The following is a 17,662-nucleotide window of genomic DNA, read 5'->3' as shown; positions in this document are numbered from 1 at the left end:
CAGCGATGCTGCCATTTCCTTCACCGAGCGTCTCGGCATCATCCATGGTGGACGGCGTTTCCGTTCATCCCATCATTCATCCCTCCATCGATCCGTGCATCCATCTCCCCCCGTTTCGCATTTGGCTGCGTGGGGGTGTGGAGTGCGAGAGAACGTGGACCGAACTCTCCCTTTCCGTTTTAAAATGACATTGACCACGGACCAGGCTCTCACTCCATGACGCGGAAATACCAAATTTCAGAACTCATCACGGACGCACTGGGCAACAGGGCAATTGTCTCGAAATGACGAGTGGTCTTTCCACGCTTGCCGCCATCTCTTGCCACCACGCGCTAACGCACTGATCTTCCCCTGAGCGATCGCTCGCGTCCCTGGCGCCCCATGCGACCGCCGGCTTTAGCACGATCGACGACGCCGCGGGGTCCACTTTAATCCCGAGCGCCATCCATCCCATCCATGACCATGGCCGGACCCCCCAGCCGCGGAGCGATCCGGTGGGATGGGTCAGTCGCAAGTCGCAAGTCAGCGCCCCCAGTTAGGGGTCCCGTGTTTGATTCAGAGGACGTGCCCGCCCGCTCAACAATTGCCAATCCCGTCTAACTAGCCCACCCGGGGATCTCACAAAGACGGCGCGTTCGTTGGTGTGCGGTGATCTGTCACAATCCATCCATCCGTACGACCGTGCGACCCATTGCGTTTGTTGTTGGCGTCGGGCTTCTGTCTTTGTCTTTGCCCACAAAAGCATCCATCTGCACTCCAGATGCATCCCCGGCAGGCAGATCCTGCACGTTTCATCAAAACCGAGAACCCCTTGGGGCTAGTGGCTCTCAGGGGTGTTCCTCTGAAGCAGCTCAGCTGCTTTTGTTCTAGAAAACCCCACTTCCTTCCATCCCTTTTCCTAATCGGTATCGAAATTCCCCGACTTTCGGCCTCGCACGGTGCTCGGCAGGAGGCACCCTCCACCGCACGCCTTCTCCGAACGCAGGAGCCGTCTTCCGTTTTTCGATTTCCTGAACGAGACGGGCACAGATGCTTTTCGTCCCAGGGATCTGGCTCAGACCTTTCCGCTTTTGCTTCTGCCGAGAGGTCAAGTTGACGGGCAACACATCATTTTTTTTGCCCACAACAGGCCGTCCTGCCTTTTCTTATTTGCCCCTTGGCAACGGAGCAAACACCAATCAACCCAGCAAAAAAGAAACACGAGAAAAACAACAGAAAAACAGTCCAAACCAGATAGTTAATTTGTAATTTACTTCTTTTGTTCCCGACGCAGGGAGGTACATGTACAACCAGCCCAAGTCACCCCATCCCCCCCACCACAAAACGGAGGGGCCCCCGCCTCCCCTCCCCTACCCGATGGAGTGTAGTTATGAAGTTATCTCACATCGGAAACCAAACCAAACCAAAGCAGCAAAGGTAACATCCACCACCGCTCACGTGGGAGCAAAGCATGGTCGGCTGCCCTCCCCGAAAGTGCGATCCCCCCCAACCCGCCCTGCAAACCCCATTCTCCCTGTCTGTCCCTCCCCCCAACCGCGAACCAACGTTGAACTTACCGCTCCCCCGGGTACGAGCCCCCCATCCATCCATCCCGGCTCCCACGCCCGCCCGCACCCGCCCGCCCCGTTCGGGAAGGTCACTCTCCCTTTCCATGACCCCCCATCCGGGTTTGGTGGTGGTGGGGGGGGGGGATAGGCGCAAACTATCTCCTATGAATGTACACATGCAGTTTAGCTCCCAGCACCGATCCGAGTCTCGTGCAGTGCGGGTGGCCCACCACGTGCCGCCTCGCCTTGTCCTTGGCCTGGCGGCCAATCATGCCCGCGGTGAGACATGGCCCGCCTCGACTGCTGGACTGGGTGGTGTGGTGTGGTGTGGTTGTCTGGGATTGGGATTCGCGGCCGGGTTGCGTTGGCTAGGCTGGTTGTGGATGTACATACATACATACATACATGGTGAGTGGGTATTGTACATAGTTTATCGGTTGGGGTGGGGTTGGGGTTGGGTTTGGGGGGAAGGGATTTCCGCTTCTTCTTGATCGGTTGGGGATGATGCCACGAGGGGCGGAACGGCGGGTTCGTTCCGTCGGTGTTCTCGCTTGCCACTGTGGATGGGATGTACATACACACATAGGGGTCGGCATGGGTTGGGATGGCGCGGGCTTTTCCGCGGTGTTTCTTTTGGAAGGGGCTTGTTGCGGGTGTGATGTGACGGACGGTTTATGTGCCGAGTTGGCCGGTGGCTGTTGGGTTGTGCTTGAATAACGAACTACGTATGGAGGGAAACACTGACATGAGGAATTGCTGACAGCGCCACCGACGATGGGGGTCGGTCGACGGAGCGGGGCGACGGTGAACCCGGAGAGCTGGGTCACGCTAGTGCAGGATTTACCGTGCATAAAAGAACGGGGCTGGGCTGATGGCGAGCGCCGTGGCGATGGCTTCGGACAGGGACTGGGTCGCGATCAGAGCAAGGGGCAGAGTTTTCGCTCGCAGGCATGGGGCTCGGGCACGGTACCAGAAGGGAGCCAGCCGGCTGATCGGTCTCCCCGGGTTGGGGTTCGCTGTCGAGTGGCTTGTGCGGACGGAGTCCCTAGCTGAATAGGTAGGTCAAAGCGGCCGAGAGGACGCGAGACGGAGAGGACGCCGGGGCAAGCACTCGGTGCTGAAGCTCTACCGTTGAGTTGTCAGGTGCTGTTCAACATGAGAAGAAAAAAAACGGAGAGAGGTATGAGATACGGAGATAGTAGAGGGGAGAAGGCAAGCAGCAATGAGTAACTAGAAGAGAACACTAATCGGGCTCAAGTCCGTTCTCTTCTTTGTTCTGGTCATAAACAATATTGGGCAGGGTTATAGTAACAACCCGTGATAAATGGTAGTGTGACGTTGTTGAGTGTTTGTGACTTGATAGCGTACCTTCTGAGTCTGGTGATGCAGGGTCCCGCGGGAAACAATGTAGGAAGCTGTGGCTGATATGGTCACCGCATCTGTGTCATTGCGCTCATGCAATTGGCTGGGCCTGTCGACTGGAGACATCTGAAGGGAAAACAGTAAACACAGAAACTGAAAACACTTTAGAACTTTTGGTGGTTCGGTAAACTGGATGTTCAAGTTTGGGATAACATGATCGGGGTGGTGACACCCGCCATCTCAATAATGTTACGGCAATGATCACAACGAGGTATACTTGAGAGCCTGAGACGTAACCCGGTCGAGATTTCTAAGACGGACTATAAGACGGTGTAATGACATGAAGCTGTTGCTCGTGAAAGGGACGAGCAACGGAGTAGAGTGGTAACGATATGTGGAGGATAATATTCCACACATGATGTAACAAACTTGGAAGCAGGACCGAATATGACTTATTTTATCTAACAAAGCTCATGAGCTAAAATGCTCCCTTAGTTTGTTAATTGGCGCCTCAACCCTTGATTCTCGACTCTTACAGCTGGGCGTATACTTGTATGGACACAGGGTCCGCATGTAGCTCTGAGAACCTCATCCGTAGGCACCAGAAACAAGTAACGTAACTCATAGCCATTCAAGCCGCATTTTCTCCTTCAACCTCAAACCGGCTCTCGGCTCCGTGTCTAGCTCCGACTCCGGCGCCGGCACCTGCCCCTAGCTGCAGTGCGGTCCGGGTCCGTATCCGAGGTGGGGCCGGTCAAACCCCACACACAGCTGCAGTGCGGGGCTGAGCAGCTGCTTGCAACGTCAACCAGCAATTGCGGACTTGTCACGGCTGGAACCCAACCACCAGCGGCAGCACACATCGACGAGGAGCAATCGCAACAGCGCAGCTTAAGGTCCAACACCCGGAATCAGCAAAGCGTCAAGCAGCAACACAACCCTTCCTCCCCGAATAGAACGCGAGCTTCCACCCGATCGCGCACACCCCACCACCCAAAACCTCGATTCTCCCCCTCCAACGAAGTCCACACACACGCACCCAAAAGCAGAGCACCCACCCCCACACCACACCATGTCCATCATCCGCGAGCACACGCAAGCGACGCTAAGCGACGCCTGGCGCACGATCAACATCGACGCGCTGGAGGAGGACTCGTCGGTGAACTTCGACACGGCGACGCTGCACCCGAGCACGGCGGACGAGAGCTCGGCGCTCACCGAGGCCGACGTCCGCCAGCTGACGGGCCAGGTGCGGCAGCTGCTGCGCGGGGGCGACGCCGAGGGCGCCCTGCGCGGCTGCCTCGAGTCGCCCGCGTACGGCGCCGCCGAGCCCGCGCGCGAGGCCGCCCTGCAGACGGTGATTGAGGTGCTGCAGAGTATTAAGGCGAGCGAGATGACGCCGATGCTGCAGCGGGTTTATGCGAGTCCCGGGGGGAGTGAGTGTTTGGATGTGTTGATGAAGTATTTGTGCGTGCTCCTTTTTTTTTCTCCGCTTTATTCTTGTTTTGTTTTGTTTTCGCTTTTCCCATTACACTCGTCTTGTCCTCCCGACCTGTGAGACTGGAAGCTGACAGAGAGGAAACAGATACAAGGGCATGGCGGCCACGTCGTCCGCCTCTTCCGGCAGCGCGCCACGCACACCGACTCGCATGACGCCCCAGCAGACTGGATTCAGCCAGATTGGCCCGCGGCCCGGCGCCCCGACCGAGTCGACCGGCGCCGCCATGAGCGTGCTGCTCAGCTGGCACGAGAAGGTGGTCGAGGTGGCGGGGCTGGGATGCATAGGCCGGGTCATGAGCGACTGGCGGAGGGTGTAAGGGGAGGAGGGGTTATATGGCGTTGGGGAACCTGTCTTAAGGTGACGTTTAGAGCATCAAAGCAAGTCGGGGTTTATAGACATGGCGGCGTTTTTCTGTGAACTCGGGCGCCTGCCAGCCATTGAACGGATGGTTCGGTGATATGGCTTGGGAAGTCTTCCTGCCTGTGGTATTTCGTTGTTGAGGAGGCTCCCGCCGGACTTCTGAATCTTCCCTGTCTGGCAGACCACGACCTGTTTAAAACGGTAATATGGGATAACCAACATGTTTTTCACACTACTCCTACAGCCAGCCCGACTCTTGGGCCCCCTCTATTTCGCCTCCAAGATATCCTTCAGATTCACCTCCCCGCTACCCCTCTTCAACGGCTTCGGTTGATTCCCCCCTTCCTTCCACCCGATCATGTGAATAATTCTAAACGTCGCCGGCAGGCTCCCATCCTGATTCCCATGCAACGCCCGATATATTCCCTCATTCGCCAGCAGCACATCCCGCCCGATCGCGCCCATCTCCCGCCCCAGCACGGCGTTCCCCTCCCCCATAGCCTGCAGGTCCTGCATCAGCGCAAAGGTATCCGGATAGTCAACGACAATATCCTCGACATCCACCGTCAGCATCTGGAACCCGGCGCGGCCCAGCAGGCCGCCAACATCGCGCACATCGGCCAGGGGCGAGACGTGGGGCGAGATGCCGCCACGGCGCTCCTGCTCGGCCAGCTGCAGCGACGTGCGCAGCTCGAACAGCGTGTCGCCGCCCAGCATCGCCCCGATGAAGGGGCTGTCCGGCTTGAGCACGCTGTTGATCTGCGCCAGCACCCCGGGGAGGTCGTTGATCCAGTGCAGCGACAGGCTGCTCAGCACCATGTCGAAGGAGGCCGGCTCGAAGGGGAGCGTCTCGTCGTCGGCGAGGACTTGCCGGGTTAGGTCGAGCTCGCGGTTGAAGGGCAGCTCGTCGTCGCGGTGCAGGAGCGTGGCGGAGGAGTCGGCGGCGATTAGTGAGGTTATTTTGTTGGCTAGCGGCGGGGAGGTTGGCGTGGCTGGGTCCGGGTCGGGGTTCTCGCGGGTCAGGGCGCGGGCGATGTTGCACGAGTTGGCGCCGAGGTCGAGGACGCGGGGAAATTGCCGTTTGATGTCCTGTCGTTTTTGGTTGAGGTTAGATCTAACTCCGTCGCATTGTTCTCGAGTGCTGGCTTACCAGTAACCTCTCACACACTCGCATGGCCACCTCATCTTTGAGGTAGTCGGCCTGGCGGCTGAGCTCGGGATTGGCGGCTGCCCGCTCCTTTTGGTGCCATTTTGAGCGGCTGTTGAAGACCTTGAAGACGGCGCCGCCCGGGGCCTGGAACGCGTATGACCGTCGCGTGCTGGGGGTTGCAGTCTGTAACCGTATGTGTTGCGGCCGACAGGCTCGGGGCAAGTTCAGCCGCATTCTCGGGGTGTTGGCAGGCAATGGCCTGGCATTTTTGAAGCCGGAAAGTTCGTGATGTCAGGACTGGTTTTGGAGATGGATGGATGGATCCCACCTCGGTACCCTTGTCAATCGATTAATTGGGATATTTAGGCCGAAGGCGGATTAGCGCCCGGGCGCAACTGCCACTGAGACAGAACACAAGCACGGCCCATGCGGGGACTCGGGGGCACTGGGCGCCATTGAAGATCAAGGGGATGCAGCAACAAATGCGACAGTGCTGTCTTTTGCTCCATCTTTTTGTGGACAAGGCGACAAACACGTCCCACAGCAACCCCTGAACCAACATCATTGTCGCCGACCATCTCGACGACTTGCCGCGCGCATTTTCCGGACCCGATTCTTTTCGAACCTCGAACCCACGACGCGTATCGATTTCCTCGGACGCCGAAAGGGAGATGCAGGAGGTTAGGGCGACTTTTGCTCGGTGACCTTGCACGCGCAACTCGACAAGGAACAGGTCTTCCGTTGCTCCGCCATCCTCGATTCTTCTTCTGCTCGACGTGTTGATATTCCCCGACGATGACGATGATGTGCTGAGAGATCCGGTACATCTACACCACGTCGTCCAGCTGTATTTTACACGCCCGACTCGACAGGTTCCGAGGGGGGAAAAGGGCGGATATCGAGAGGGGAGACATTCCTTCACCCTGGGGTCAGCACAAATTCGGAGATACCTCTGAGCTATCAGGCGGGCAGGCTTTAGCCATCCATACAACATGTCGTCCTCAGGCCCTACTGGCTTCCTGGGCCGGTCCAGCAGCAGCAATGCGAACATGCGCGGACTGGTCCAGTTTATTGCCGACCTCAGGAATGCCCGTGCCCGCGAACTGGAGGAGAAGCGGATCAACAAGGAGTTGGCCAATATTCGGTACGTCTCTCACACCCTTGGAGCGTTGTCGAAGTGATACTGAACCGCCGCGTGTTTAGTCAAAAATTCAAAGGTTCGCGACCTCCCGTAACTGTCCGCGCTGGGCAGGATGCTAACGCAATGTAGATGGTAACTTGAGCGGATATCACAAGAAGAAATACGTGTGCAAAGTGGGTGGCCCGATGCCGTAGGATAGGGACGTTGGCTGATGCGGAACAGCTTCTCTACATCTACATCCTCGGCTGGAACGTCGATTTCGGACACCTGGAGGCCGTCAACCTCATCTCGGCAACCAAGTACTCGGAGAAGCAGATTGGCTACCTTGCCATGACCCTATTTCTACACGAGAAGCACGAACTTTTACATTTGGTGGTCAACAGCATCAGGAAGGACCTGCTCGACCACAATGAGCTGTTCAACTGTCTTGCGCTGCATGCCATCGCAAACGTCGGTGGGCGGGAGATGGGAGAGGCGCTGAGCCCCGAGGTTCACAGGCTATTAATTTCACCGTACGTTCTGGGACTCGGATTATGTCGAGCAGACCATGGCTGACCCGGGGTAGGACTTCAAAGGCGTTTGTGAAGAAGAAGGCGGCACTCACCATGCTGCGCCTTTACAGAAAACACCCGGGCATTGTTCAACCGCAGTGGGCAGAACGAATAATATCCCTACTGGACGATGTCGATCTCGGTGTTGGTGTATCTGTGGCCTCTTTGGTCATGGCCTTGGCCCAGGACAACCCGGACCAGTACAAGGGCGCATATGCCAAGGCTGCCGGGCGACTGAAGCGCATCGTCATTGACGGGGAATACGCGCCAGATTATTTATACTACAAAGTGCCATGCCCATGGATCCAGGTCAAGCTTCTCCGGCTGATGCAATACTTCCCCCCTTCAGGTACGCCGAGCCATGCCCACACCCAACGCAGGTCATCTGACACCACGCAGAGGATAGCCATGTCCGCGGCATGATCCGGGAGTCTCTGCAAAAGACCTTGGATCTCGCTTTGGAGACGAATAAGAACGTGCAGCAAAACAATGCTCAAAACGCGGTGCTGTTTGAGGCTATTAACCTCATCATTCACCTCGACACAGAGCATGCGCTGATGAAACAGATCTCGTCACGCCTCGGCCGGTTCATCCAGTCGAGGGAGACCAACGTCCGGTATCTAGGGCTGGAAGCTATGACTCACCTGGCTGCGCGGGCGGACACGCTCGACCCGATCAAGCAGCACCAGGAGGTCATCATCGGGGCACTTAAGGACAGAGATATCAGTGTCCGGCGGAAGGGCCTCGACCTGCTGTACAGCATGTGCGACTCGTCAAATGCCCGGGTTGTCGTCGGTGAGCTTCTCCATTATCTGCAAAATGCCGATTTTGCGATCCGGGAAGAGATGGTGCTCAAGATCGCCATCCTGACGGAGAAGTACGCCACCGATGTGCAGTGGTATGTCGACATATCCCTCCGCCTCATTGCCATGGCGGGCGACCACGTCAGCGACGAGGTGTGGCAGAGAGTGATCCAGATCGTCTCCAACAACGAGGAGTTGCAGGTTTACGCGGCCCAAAACATCCTCCAGTACTGCAAGCAGGACCACGGCCACGAGACGCTGATCAAGATTGGCGCCTATATTCTCGGCGAGTTCGGGCATCTCATTGCGGAGGAAAAAGGGTGCAGCCCGATCGAGCAGTTCCTGGCACTCCAGAACAAGCTGCCCGCATGCGGCTCGAGCACTCGGGGCATGATCCTGTCGTGCTTGGTCAAATATGTTAACCTCTTCCCCGAGATCAAGCCGCAGCTCATCAACGTGTTCAGCGTTTACAGTCACACCCTCGACCCGGAACTCCAGCAGAGAGCTTGCGAGTACCTCAGCCTCGCGACTCTGCCGACAGACGACCTCCTCAGGACCGTCTGCGACGAGATGCCGCCATTCCCAGAGCGCGAGTCGGCTCTGCTCTCCAGACTTCACCAGAAGCACGGTCGGACGAGCGACAAGAGAACATGGGTGGTCGGCGGAAAGGACGCCAATGCGGACGCGGCCGAGCTAACCATGGCCAAGCAGGGAGGTCTTAAGAGGACCTTCACCGTGAACGGCCAGGTCGACGGCCGCACACCCGCAGCCAACGGGCACTCGGCCGCCAACGACCTCGCGGGCCTCGACATGAGCAACCTCGGGCCGGCCGAGGCCAAGGCGCTCAAGGCGCCCAACCTGGCCAGCGCGGCACACCTGTCACCCAACTGGGAGCGCGGCTTCAACCGGCTCCTGATCAAGGCCGACGGCGTGCTCTACGAGGACGGGCAGATCCAGGTCGGGGTGCGGTCCGAGTACCGCGGGCAGATGGCGTGCCTGATCCTCTACTTCACCAACAAGACGCCCGCACTCATCTCGTCCTTCACCACCACGCTGGACCTCGACGAGTCGGAAAAAGCCAACCTCACCTGGGACGTCAAGGGCCTGCCCGACACGACCATCGCGCAGGGCGCGCAGGCGCAGCAGGTCATCATGTTCGAGGCCAAGCGCGTCTTCGACAAGAGCCCCACCATCCGCATCAGCTACCTCGCCGGCGCCCTGCAGGCCCTCACCCTCAAGCTCCCCGTCGCCGTCCACAAGTTCATGGACCCGGCCGACCTGTCCGCCGAGGACTTCTTCAAGCGCTGGAAGCAGATCGGCGGCGCTCCCCGCGAGGCCCAGCACATCTTTGGCCTGGCTGGCACCGGCGCTGGTTCGCGCGCTGGCGAGCGCGAGATCACCGAGGGCTTTGTGCGTGCTGTTGTCGAGGGCTTCCGCTGGGGTTTGCTGAATGGTGTTGATCCCAACGGCAAGAACCTGGTTGGTGCGAGCGTTGTGCATACCTCGGAGGGCGGCAAGTATGGGTGTTTGTTGAGGCTGGAGCCGAATTATCAGACCCAGGTACGTGTTTTGTTTTCGGCTTTTTGGTTCTTGGTTTCATCCCTTTGGGAGGAGGCAATATGGTGTGTTGACTTGTGTGTGTTTTGCAGATGGTGCGTTTGACGATCAGGGCGACCGAGGATGCCTTGCCGCCGCTGCTGCTCAAGATGATGCAGGAGCGGCTTTCCAGGGGCGTGTCGACGGCGCCCGAGAGGTTTACGCCGCCTACGGTGAGCGAGATCTCGGACGCGTTCAGGGGTATCATGGTTACCACGAGCAATAGGTGAGGAGCCTGGCTTGGCTAGGTGGAGTGGGGTGGGGAGGGGTGAACGGGGGAGAAGAGAAAATACATACCCTGTTCCTCTGTCTTGCTCGGGGGCGCTTGTTCTGGGATCGCCGTGTTGGGTCAGTCAGTTGGTCACTCACTTGCTCACTCGGGGGAAGAAGAGGTGGCTTGGGATGGATGGAGATTGATGCGACAAAGTGTCTGCTATCATTCGCTGGTATATCTTGGCTGGTTGTTATAGCAACTGTAATGGATTACTCATTGAAGTCGATGATGACGCTACCATATGAGGGATTCACGTATCTATGATTCAGACGAGAAGCTTCAGCACTGAGCTCGCACGTAGGTTGAGAAGGACGTCCTCGGGCTTCATCTGGTAGTTACGGGTTAGGGTCAACTAACGGGCTGCCATGCATGAGAGCGTCAATGGGATCGATCCAGCATGTGCCAAGACGGCTCAGTGCCCCGCAGCGATGATCAGGCGGCCCAAGCTCCTGACCAGGACTCGGCAGGGGTGCCAGGGAGCTTCCATGTCGGAATGTCTCCCGCACCCGGAAGGCAGCAGAGAGCTCCGCCTTTCATTCGACAGCATTCATCCATCTCGAGTAAACTTGAACTTGGAACATTCACGACTTTCAAAGAACAGGCCAGGCTGCCACAAGCCCCGGTTGCCTCTATCAATTGTTGTTTCTAATTATTTATCCTCTCTCTATCGCAACGCGAACTCGCAAGGGCAGACGCATCTCCCTCACGGCAGACCTCCGACGCCATCGTCCCCGGTTCCCCATTCATCCTCCTCCTCTTCCGCACCACCAGACGCAGGCAGCCCCGCAATCGAGAACACCCTTCTATCATACTCGGCGCACACACCCGTAGATCGAGCAGCCACCATGTCGGGCAACAAACTCAACTTCGTTACCTTCAACCAGGACCACAGCTGCCTGGCTGTCGCTACCAACAAAGGCTTCCGAATCTATCACACCGACCCCTTCAACAAGATATTCAATAGCGATGAAGGGAACGTCACCATTATCGAGATGCTCTTCTCGACCTCGCTCGTCGCCATGGTCCGCTCGCCGCGCCATTTGGTAATACAAAACACCAAGGTAAGTCAGACACGGCTTCTCCTTCTACCACAAACTGGTTCACGCTGACCGACTCGTAGCGCGGTTCCGTCATCTGCGACCTCACCTTCCCGACCGCCGTGCTGGCCGTCCGCCTAAACCGGAAAACGCTGGCTGTAGTGCTGGAAGAAGAGATCTACGTTTACGATATAGGCAACATGGCCCTGAAGCACACTATTGCGACGTCGCCGAACCCGAACGCTATCTTCGCTCTCTCGCCCTCGTCGGAAAGGGGCTACATTGCATATCCCATGCCGAAGCCGCGCGAGGACCAAGGCGAGAGGCGGCCCGCCCACGCGCCGCCCCTCTCGGAATACGTGCCGCCCACCTCCGGTGCTCTCATGGTCTACGACACGGCGTCCGGGAAGGCGGTCAACGTTATCGAGGCCCACAAAATGCCCCTATGCTGCATCGCCCTGAACAACGAGGGCACCAAGGTGGCCACGGCTTCCGAGCGCGGCACCATCGTGCGAGTCTATTCCGTCCCGGAGGGCAATAAGCTCTTTGAGTTTCGCCGCGGGACGATCCCCTCCACCATCTACAGCATGTCGTTCAACCTCAGCTCCACTCTTCTGTGCGTCTCGTCTAGCACCGAAACAGTCCACATCTTCCGTCTGGCCAGCGCGCAAAACACTACTGTGGGGGGCGCTGCCCCACCCCCGCTCGAGACACCAGGAAGCCCTCGTGCCAACCGCTGGTCGCGATCGAGGAGCATCGACGGTAGCGAGTACTCACCTAGCGGCGATTCCGACTCGTCGCCTCGAGGCGAGACGCCCGAGGCCGGGCCCAGCGGTTCCTCGGCGGCCAGGAGGCAGAGCGGAACCTTTGGCAGCATGCTCCGGCGGTCGTCGCAACTCGTTAGCCGCAGTGTTGCCGGCGCCGTCGCGCCCTATCTCCCACAATCCATGACCGAGATGTGGGAGCCGCAGCGCGACTTTGCGAGCGTCAAGATCCCCAAGCCGACCAACCCGAGCGGGGGCACCGTTCTAGGCCCCGTGTCTCTACCCAGCGTGGTGGCCATGTCCAGCAATTCGCCGCAAGTCATGGTCGCCACTAGCGACGGCGGCTTCTACGTCTATACCATCGATTTGCAAAACGGCGGGGAGGGCTGTCTCCTGCGGCAATATAGGTTTGTTTTAATTCTCCTCCCGCACTCTGCTACCCATGCTAATCTGTGCCCTCTAGTGTGTGTGACTTTGGGATGAACGCCTCTGGATACGGTTCATAGGCATCGACCGACTCGTCCGACTTTTCAGAGTCCCATGCTGCGCCTTGTCATTTCGGACAGCCGGCACAGGGTCCCCCCACCGATTATGTCCTCGTAGAGGTCCCGAGTTCCGAGGATAGGTCCCTCGTTGCCGATTTGTGCGATTCCTTGGAGAGCTCGATTGACACAATGGATCAGGCGTGCGTGTTTGCACCGTCATCCGCCGGGTTCCCTGTTGCAGTGGAGAGCTCGGAAACCGCCGAGGAAGAGAAACTGGGACATGACGACACGGCCCCTGCGGTTCCAGATGCGAATGGCTAGCCGAGGTGATGTGGGCTAACGGGGAGTTGTTGCCTTTTTCCCGCCCACGTTAAGCGGCGTGTGAGTTGGTTATATAGGTCTTGATTTTACGGAGTATGGGTGGATGGGCGAGCGTCATGGGTACCTCGGGAGTCAGGGCTATGGGCAACTGGAACTGGAACGGGGACTCTCCCAGTGCATAGCGTTTGGCGTTTGGTTTCTGCCTTGGCCGATATTTGTATTTTCGTCAAGGGTCCGAGTTGAGAGCGGAATATTAATACTAGTCACTTTTCGAAGAGCAGTCGTTGCCATTGCTAGAGTGATCAACAACTCGAGTGACAAGGTAACCAGGGCCACGGGGGTCTTGTGGCGGTAAAATCGATGTTCATGGTAGGGTTGCCTCGGGATTGCAATCATTTTGTTGTCTCGTCACTTTTCGATCTCATACATGGCAGAAATCACGTAGGGGACGCCAGGGCGACATTTCGAAGGCAGCTGGGATGGATGAATTCATTTGAATGCTTCACCGTCGCCCCGCTTTGATACCTAGAAAACAATGAGGATAAGAATCAACACCCATTCGTTATACCGAACACATCAACGAGACACAAGAACAAGGCGTGCTTCAATTTCACAAAATAACCTCGTTTTCCGTGGTTGGCCCACAATCCCATCCAGAGCCTCCCCAGCCCGCCCATATCCAAGAGAAGACCGAGAAGTAAACAGAAAGCAAACAAACGCATAGCGCACTGAGAAACAAGCCTTGGACGCCAGGTCATCAACCGAATCAAACCCTTCAAATCGTAACAACCGCCCATCCGCATATCCAATGCCATATCATACCTATAAGAACATTCCGCCAAAGGATAAAGGCTAATAATTCGAAGATCGAGCCCCAACAGAAACAAAGAAATAAGGAAGCCGGAGATTGCTTGCGTAACTAAAACAGTATATGGAATGTCGTAGGGAAAGGAAAGAAAGGGGAGTGTGTCGTCTTGACAAACAGGCAAGGTGAGTGAGCCAGAGGCTAGATAAAGTAGGAGTGGAAGAAGGAAAGCACTCCCACCGGGGGAGGTGCCCACCCCCTTTTTGCTCATCCAGACAGCCAGCCAGCCAGCTCATCGAGCATAAGGCTTATTCATGAGGGCGATCTCGCGGGCGATCTCGCCCCACTCCAGCTCGCGCTTGAAGCCGCCATCGGCGTAGTCGGCGGCGTCGAATCCCCCTTCTCCGTCACCATCACTACCACCACCATCACCGTCACTACTACCACCGCTACCACCACCACCACCACCACCACCACCACCGCCGCCGCCGCTGCGCAAAAGCTCCTCCCACTTGAGCAGCTCGTAGGCGAAGCGCAGGTGGGGCTGGATGATGACGTTGAGGCGGCGGGCGCGCACGAAGCAGTAGGCGCGCGGGAACGACATGCGCCGGCTGCGCATCACCTCGGCGATGCAGATGGTGGCGCTGCGGGAGACGCCGACGCGGCAGTGCACGAGCGTTGCGGTGCCGTTGCGGCGGCCGCGGTCTGTTTTGGGGTGTTAGTGTTGTTGTTTATGTTTTGTGTCTCGCTTGGAAAGGGGGTTAAGGGGTGGGGAGGGGGACGGAGGTGTGTAATAAACACAAGAAAAGGAGAAAGGGGGATATCAACAGAGAAGCAAAACAAAACTCACCAATAAACTCCAAACACCTCCCAAACTCCTCCGTCAACGGATCGATCCCATTATCCTGCACCCCTTTAACCAGACACACATTCCCCTCCCCCCACGCCTCCAGCTCCCCATCCCGCCACATGGCTGTCTCGCCCACGCTCAGAATCTGCCCCACCCCCAGCGCCCGCAACAGATCGGGGTTATTCGCATGCCCCAAGTTCCCCAGATACATGTACCCCAGCACGCGGCTCGGAAACGACCCGTCAAACCCCGCCCACCACCGCGGCTCCTCCACCTGCCCCATCACCCCCCCTTCCCCCACAACTCCTTCCAAGGACGACGCTCCTATCACAGGAGAAGCAGCCAGCAGCCGCGGCGCGATGGCGCCCAACAGGCCGACGTCCGAGGGGTAGGCGAACAGGTTGCGCTGGCGGGCGGTGTGCAGGTCCAGCCAGGCCTGCGGGACGGGCTGGCCGGTGGCGAGGGAGTGGTAGGCGACGGCGAGGAGGGTGGATTCGGTGTAGCCGTCGTTGCAGTGGAGGAGGATTTTGCGGGGGCGTGGGGTGGGTGTTGGTGTGGGTGTGCTCATAAGGTCGGAGGGGGAGGGGGAGGGGGATGAGGGCGGTTGTGGCGTGGTGGTGGTGGTTGTTGTGGTTGTTGGGGGCCGGGTGCCGTGGGCGAGGTGGTAGAGCCAGGTGCAGGTGTCGAGGATGCCGTCGGCCTCGGCGTGCGACCAGGTCGGTGCGAGGATGCTGCCGGAGGAGGGGAAGTCCAGGTGGTACTGCTTGGTCTCGTCGTCCGGGCCCTCGGCGATGGTTTGCAGCGCGGTCGGGTTCAGCCGGCCCAGGTCGTTGCACTCGATTAGGACGTCGTAGAACTGTTCCTCCTCTGACCCGGCGTCGGGCGTTGGCCCCAGCCACACGTTGTGCGAGATCTCGGACGCCCGCGTCATCTCGTACATCTCGCGCCGCTCCTGGTGGAAGAAGTCGAGCACGGTCCCCGTGAGCAGCCCCTCCGAGTTGACCGACACGATCTCGGGGTGTTTCTCCTCGAACTCGGCGAAGGGGCTGACGCAGATGAAAGTGTTGTACCGCGGCAGGTGGTGCCGCATGGCGTCGTGCCGGTCCCGCCACCTCTGCTGGGCGGCAGCGACGTCCCAACCCAGCTTCCGCACCGCCACGTTGTCGTTCCCGTAGACGATGATGTCCGAGGTCATGGCCGACTTGGCCGCCTGGATCTGAAAGTTGCGCACCGAGAAGCCCTCCCTGGGATCGGCGTCGATGAACTCGGAGATGGGTCCCCCTAATTGCAGGAACTCGTCCGGCGAGATGGCGCCCTTTAGCCGGGAGACGTTGAGATCTCCGTCGGCCTTGACCACGGTGATGCCGCGGAGGCACGGGGGTGTCCTCCGCAGGGCGCGCTTCCGGGCCATGAAGAAGGCTTGCTGGATGGCGTTGGACGGGTGGAGGCCGTGTAGCCAAGGGAAGACCTGGGAGGGTTCCGGGAGCGGCTGGCGGGCGACATGGTCCAGAGCGGCAGCTACGCCGTCGGCGTCGACCTTGTAGAGAGATAGACGGCCCATGTCCACTCGCGGGTACTTGTCCGGGGGGTACAATAGTGAGCGGGCCAGCTGGTCCTCCTCTTTAATCGGGGACGGCGGCGGCGTGGTGGGCTCCTCCTGGGGAATGGGTCCTGGAGGGCACACGGGGATGTGCTTGTTGGGCACGGGAACGGGGCATTGCGAAGGGTGGGTGTCGAGGGTGATGGTCGAGGTTAAAGAGGAGGGGCGATGTGGTGCAACGGGTCGAGATAAAGCAATGGTCGCCATGATGGTGGTTCACGGGCGTTGTGGTCGTTTTTCTTTTTTACGGAGGGGGATGGGCCAGCATCGACACGAAGGTAAGACGCGACTGGATTGGGGACCGGGGACTCGAGGGGATTCCGAGGTTCGATCAAAGGACGGGTAGAGATGGGAGAGGAGGATCTCGGGATCGACACAATAATATGGGTACGGCTTAAGATGAAATAAGGTGGGAATCAATATTTCGGGATGGGAGAGTAGATAATCTGGGCCCTGTCTGTTGAAGAAGTCCCAAAGAGGGGATGGGGGTCTTTGTCAATTCCCAGTGTTGATCGGGATCGAGAGGAGGGAGGAAATGTATTGGTCCCCAGAGTCGAGGAGGAGTGAGGGGGAGCAGCAAAGCAACACAGCACTGCAGTCTGCAGCCCGCAGCACAAGCAGCACAGCAGCCTTATCGCTGATCCCTGTTTTATGTGAAGCGAGCTGGATCGAATTGGCTGTCTGCTCTTAATAAAACCACACAGTGCAACTGCTGGGCGGCTGATAAGACAGCTGTGGAACGGTAATGGCGTCAGTCGGCTGCCCTTTTGCACGCGCGATGCAAGGGAGAGTGGGAGAGGGACCGTGGTGCAGGTGCCGAATTGCCCACGTGGACCTGGGCCTGAGCGTGCTTGCTGAGCTAGAACAAAGAAGATGATGGCGGGCAAGGTGGGCGTTGACGATGAAGAAAATGGAAATAAACAGAAAAGGGAAAAAAAGGCACCGAGGGAGGGGCACCCGGGCGCTGAACCGACTTCCCCAATTGCCAATGGCGGGGCTAGGTAGGTCCCCGTCTGAGCCCATCGAGGTGGCCACCACCAGGGCGATGATGATCTCTTAGCGACGATCGCATTGATCAAACACGCCCGATGCATGGCCTCCTCCTTTGCGAGCAAGGTTCGAGTCAGAGATATTCGTAGGACACGCGTACGAATGGAGAGTGAACAGCATGGAATCCACCTCCGTTTATATGCGAAGCATGAACAACTCCCGCTAGTGAGTTCCTCAGGTTGTTGAATCACAGAGCTAAAGTAGGAAGTCAACGGTCCAGATCCGCGGGGTCCTTCTTGATTAGGTGGAACCGTTGAGATGCTCCACTCGAGAAAGATTGTATGTAAGAGCCTCAAACAAACCATTGAGCATTGACGCCGTGGAATATGAGACTCTCGAACACTAGTTTATCCAGCGCACTATCCCCCAGCCCGTTGTCAACGACCACCTGCAAACATCATGTTGAATTGGTGGGATTCATCAATGAAGAACGTGGAGTGTGGATGGTTTTGATGAGCTCACGTT

At 58.1% G+C, this 17,662-nt stretch overlaps 8 protein-coding genes across 8 annotated transcripts; 4 read left to right on the top strand and 4 right to left on the bottom strand.

The window, feature by feature from the left end:
* Positions 1–1,692: 1,692 nt before the first annotated feature.
* Positions 1,693–2,893, top strand: B0H64DRAFT_393473 (uncharacterized protein; the record flags this gene model as incomplete). The annotated part of the gene is made up of 2 exons (XM_062803646.1): positions 1,693–1,955; positions 2,311–2,893. Coding segments are annotated over exons 1-2 (530 nt in total), but the record flags the coding sequence as incomplete, so codon positions are not given.
* A 1,088-nt stretch (positions 2,894–3,981) lies between these two features.
* B0H64DRAFT_441366 (actin-related protein 2/3 complex subunit 5) lies at positions 3,982–4,726 on the top strand (the record flags this gene model as incomplete). Its single annotated transcript, XM_062806566.1, has 2 exons — positions 3,982–4,376; positions 4,495–4,726. The coding sequence occupies 2 exons, from the start codon at positions 3,982–3,984 to the stop codon at positions 4,724–4,726; spliced, it is 627 nt and encodes a 208-aa protein (XP_062661472.1).
* A 144-nt stretch (positions 4,727–4,870) lies between these two features.
* Positions 4,871–6,280, bottom strand: B0H64DRAFT_134722 (S-adenosyl-L-methionine-dependent methyltransferase). Its single transcript, XM_062798189.1, has 2 exons — positions 5,921–6,280; positions 4,871–5,859 (listed from the first exon to the last, which is right to left on the bottom strand). Exons 1-2 carry the CDS (start codon positions 6,152–6,154, stop codon positions 5,038–5,040), a joined length of 1,056 nt encoding a protein of 351 aa, XP_062661471.1. The 5' UTR covers positions 6,155–6,280; the 3' UTR covers positions 4,871–5,037.
* A 632-nt stretch (positions 6,281–6,912) lies between these two features.
* On the top strand, positions 6,913–10,241 carry B0H64DRAFT_320139 (adaptin N terminal region-domain-containing protein; the record flags this gene model as incomplete). The annotated part of the gene is made up of 7 exons (XM_062800452.1): positions 6,913–7,064; positions 7,124–7,137; positions 7,191–7,234; positions 7,284–7,573; positions 7,627–7,961; positions 8,012–9,975; positions 10,065–10,241. The coding sequence occupies 7 exons, from the start codon at positions 6,913–6,915 to the stop codon at positions 10,239–10,241; spliced, it is 2,976 nt and encodes a 991-aa protein (XP_062661470.1).
* Positions 10,242–11,130: 889 nt separating this feature from the next.
* B0H64DRAFT_319196 (WD40-repeat-containing domain protein) lies at positions 11,131–12,569 on the top strand (the record flags this gene model as incomplete). The annotated part of the gene is made up of 2 exons (XM_062800418.1): positions 11,131–11,346; positions 11,406–12,569. The coding sequence occupies 2 exons, from the start codon at positions 11,131–11,133 to the stop codon at positions 12,567–12,569; spliced, it is 1,380 nt and encodes a 459-aa protein (XP_062661469.1).
* Positions 12,570–13,354: 785 nt separating this feature from the next.
* Positions 13,355–14,227, bottom strand: B0H64DRAFT_393463 (uncharacterized protein). Its single transcript, XM_062803645.1, has one exon. The coding sequence runs from the start codon at positions 13,966–13,968 to the stop codon at positions 13,441–13,443; it is 528 nt and encodes a 175-aa protein (XP_062661468.1). The 5' UTR covers positions 13,969–14,227; the 3' UTR covers positions 13,355–13,440.
* On the bottom strand, positions 13,803–16,458 carry B0H64DRAFT_134700 (uncharacterized protein). Its single transcript, XM_062798188.1, has 2 exons — positions 14,548–16,458; positions 13,803–14,402 (listed from the first exon to the last, which is right to left on the bottom strand). The coding sequence occupies exons 1-2, from the start codon at positions 16,352–16,354 to the stop codon at positions 13,990–13,992; spliced, it is 2,220 nt and encodes a 739-aa protein (XP_062661467.1). The 5' UTR covers positions 16,355–16,458; the 3' UTR covers positions 13,803–13,989.
* Positions 16,459–17,638, bottom strand: B0H64DRAFT_134695 (uncharacterized protein). Its single transcript, XM_062798187.1, has one exon. The coding sequence runs from the start codon at positions 17,500–17,502 to the stop codon at positions 16,564–16,566; it is 939 nt and encodes a 312-aa protein (XP_062661466.1). The 5' UTR covers positions 17,503–17,638; the 3' UTR covers positions 16,459–16,563.
* Between the last annotated feature and the right edge of the window lie 24 nt (positions 17,639–17,662).

Source organism: Chaetomium fimeti (genome assembly GCF_033439085.1).
Source record: "Chaetomium fimeti strain CBS 168.71 chromosome Unknown B0H64scaffold_3, whole genome shotgun sequence".
In the NCBI taxonomy this organism is placed as follows: domain Eukaryota; kingdom Fungi; phylum Ascomycota; class Sordariomycetes; order Sordariales; family Chaetomiaceae; genus Chaetomium; species Chaetomium fimeti.
This window is presented reverse-complemented; position numbering and strand designations above follow the sequence as displayed.

Bases quoted from the DNA above. Each gene is read 5' to 3' on its own strand.
- B0H64DRAFT_393463 (XM_062803645.1), bottom strand. From the start codon at position 13,968: ATGAGCAAAAAGGGGGTGGGCACCTCCCCCGGTGGGAGTGCTTTCCTT.
- B0H64DRAFT_134695 (XM_062798187.1), bottom strand. From the start codon at position 17,502: ATGGTTTGTTTGAGGCTCTTACATACAATCTTTCTCGAGTGGAGCATC.
- B0H64DRAFT_134722 (XM_062798189.1), bottom strand. From the start codon at position 6,154: ATGCGGCTGAACTTGCCCCGAGCCTGTCGGCCGCAACACATACGGTTA. The intron at 5,860-5,920 runs GTAAGCCAGCAC...CAAAAACGACAG, and splicing joins GAGTGTGTGAGAGGTTACTG to GACATCAAACGGCAATTTCC.
- B0H64DRAFT_134700 (XM_062798188.1), bottom strand. From the start codon at position 16,354: ATGGCGACCATTGCTTTATCTCGACCCGTTGCACCACATCGCCCCTCC. The intron at 14,403-14,547 runs GTGAGTTTTGTT...ACCCCAAAACAG, and splicing joins GAGGTGTTTGGAGTTTATTG to ACCGCGGCCGCCGCAACGGC.